Source organism: Nannospalax galili, unplaced genomic scaffold (assembly GCF_000622305.1).
Source record: "Nannospalax galili isolate Female #2095 unplaced genomic scaffold, S.galili_v1.0 scaffold720, whole genome shotgun sequence".
Classification (NCBI taxonomy): Eukaryota; Metazoa; Chordata; class Mammalia; order Rodentia; family Spalacidae; genus Nannospalax; species Nannospalax galili.
Window position 1 is genome coordinate 915,123 of NW_008346927.1, and position 2,744 is coordinate 917,866.

At 41.4% G+C, this 2,744-nt stretch overlaps 1 protein-coding gene across 1 annotated transcript in view; it reads right to left on the reverse strand.

Moving 5' to 3' along the window:
* The window catches only part of Glipr1l2 (GLIPR1 like 2), a 29,797-nt gene extending 28,482 nt beyond the window's left edge, over nt 1–1,315 (reverse strand). The window contains exon 1 of the mRNA XM_008843384.1: nt 1,082–1,315. Within this exon, the coding sequence (XP_008841606.1) occupies nt 1,082–1,315 (234 nt within the window). The remainder of the gene's footprint in view (nt 1–1,081) is intronic.
* Between the last annotated feature and the right edge of the window lie 1,429 nt (nt 1,316–2,744).

Here is a 2,744-nt window from a genome sequence, read left to right on the forward strand (position 1 = left end):
AATCTGGGTCTGTACTAGGGTGAATATGTCACCCGAATCTCATTATAGACTGCTCTGGGCTTCCCAGTCCTGTGATCACCCTGAAAAGAATTCAGAGACAGGCGGATGTAGTGAAGATGTGCAGTTCTCAGCCTATGCTCAAGGGGTAGGATGGCTTCATATCTCTAAAATCTCTAGAACAGAGAGCTTTTCCAAACTCCGTTTTCCTACTTAGGTGATTGACAAGCTCATTTAGACGACTCTCTAAGGAGGGGTGATGGTAAGTGCTCGTCCTGCATCAAGTCTGCTGCTACCAATTCATGAACTTCTAGGCAGTTCAGCAGCTACATTTCCTCCCAAGGCCAGAGGCATGTCGCAGGCCCCATTCTTGTGACCAGTCCTTAGAGCCCTGTAGCCCTTGGTGGGTCCCAGCCCTAAGGCCATCAAATTCTACTAATATCCAACTACCTACTGAACAAGGACACCAAGACGTTCCTTTGGAAGCAAAATTTGGCATAGGGTAAGAAAGAAAGAGAGAGGGAGGGAGGGAGGGAGGGAAGGAGAAAAGGATAAGAAAATAAAAAGAAAAGAAAAACCTCTCAATAACACTCAGGATGTATTTTTTAAAGGCAGAATTAATGTGAAAACTTCCATGTTGAAAACAATTAAGATCTGTAAATATAGGATCTGACCTTATACTGACACCACCCTGAGTGTCTTACTTGCTACTGACTCAGACCTAAGGACCCTCTTTGTCCGACATTTCATTACTTTATTCACCACTGATAATGTTGCATTGATTTTTAATTTTTGAAAAATCGTTGCAGTTAAGATACAATCTTCCTGAATTGGTGCCCTTAAATTTTGGACCTCGGAGGAGTACACCCCTCACTGTAAACCTGGTCCAATGCCAAAAAAAAAAAAAAAAAAAATCATGTACCAGAGAGATAGTGGTTATATATGTAGTTTTAAGCCCCAAATAAGAGTGTTTCTCAGGAGTCCCTAAGCTTCTGAGCAGCAACTTGAATTTTCCCAAGCGGAGAGAGCAGGAGCTCTATAACCAGGATGGTGGGAGGTTTGAGAAAGCGCGTTTGGGTCTCACCATGAAGCGCAGGTTAGCCCCTATCGGGAAGGTGATGGCTCTGAACTCATTATGGAGTTCAACGTACTCATTGATAAAGTCTACGTCCTCTTCATGGGGCAAAAATTTGGCGTTCAAACCAGAACTCATCAGTAGAAGCCATAGCTCACATAGCCAGGGCTTCAATACGCCTCCTAGCGATGAGGGCAGCGATTGAGCATACCAGTCCCCAGCCACGGGCAGAGAGGCCTTCATGGTCCATCCACCCTCAAGCCGGTGCACATGCGCCATCCTGCCCTATGCCCTGCCCATCTACGGGGCGGGACAGGGCCCTTAATTCTGGACTCTGGAAAGGGAAGCCAGGCTAGGGGCAAGCTCCCAGGGTGGGGGGTCGCGGGTTGGGGTACTGATTTTCTTCTTCACTGACAAACTGTCCTATTTATAATAAAGAATTCATTTTGCTTTTTTCTTTCTGACAAAAGTCGTTAGGATCCTAGCAGATTTTGGCCTGGTCGGTTTAGGTGCATACATTTGCTTAAAATAAACAGAAACCCTAAACTTTCAGAAGCTAAATTTTAGCCATGAAGTAAGACAGGGTTCACATGCACTTATATATTGTGCTCAGTATCTAAATTAAGGGGATAGTAAAAAAACATTCATAGCCGAGCATGGTGGCACACGCCTTTAATCCCAGCACTCAGGAGGCAGAGGCAGGCCGATCTCTGTGAGTTCAAGGCCAGCCTGATCTACATAGTGAGTTCCAGGACAGCTGGGGCTACAGGGAGACCCTGTCTCAAAAAGACAAAAAAAAAAAGAAAAAGGAAAAAAAAATCATTCATACAGGGACAAGGTTTTACTTCAAATAAAAGTTTGTCTAAAAATATCTAAAAATTCCTGTTAGAAATCTTTGATTCAAAGATAGCACTAGATCTACACAAGATGATATCGGTCATGCCTTTATTCTTTTAATGCATATTCCAGACAGTGTACTAAGTGATTGAGAAAGGAAGGCGACAAGACATAGACCTCTCTTTCAAATGTGAATAAGACAGTTTTATATTTGGAAGATATCTTAGACACTTGCACGAGCTCCATTTATCAGGCATATTCTCTAACGTATCAACGATCTGTGATGATCACACTCTCTGACCAATTAAACTGGAAAACCACCCCCTCCTGGGCAACCAATTCTATTGCTAGACCTCTCATTTATTTTACTAAATATTTCTTCAGTCTCTCCTGTGTGCTAGAGCCCATGCTAAAAGCTACAAAACTGGAGCTTTTGTTAAGAAATAAGTCAGTCTTCCACAGGAAGCCTTTAGCTAAAGGTGCCACAATGAACTATCGAACAATGAATTGTAATGCAGTTGTTAATATTATTTTAAATTTTCCTCACAAAATCTGTTTGTCCGTCACTATTTTAAATTCTTGGAAAATGTCTCATTCAGATTATAACCTTATGAAACATTTATCATTTGTATCTCCTGAAAGAAATGGAAAACTGTGGGAAAATTCAAGTAATTTATCTAAAGCAATCTTGCTGTTAAATCTTGAAGGTAGTTTTGGTTTTGTCTTGTTTTACTTAAATATTTCTTTTTTAAAATAAAAATAGGCTCATTAAAAGGGAAGGTTTGGGTTCATAACAAAATTGAGAAGGTATTTCTCAAGCACTCTTTGTCCCTGA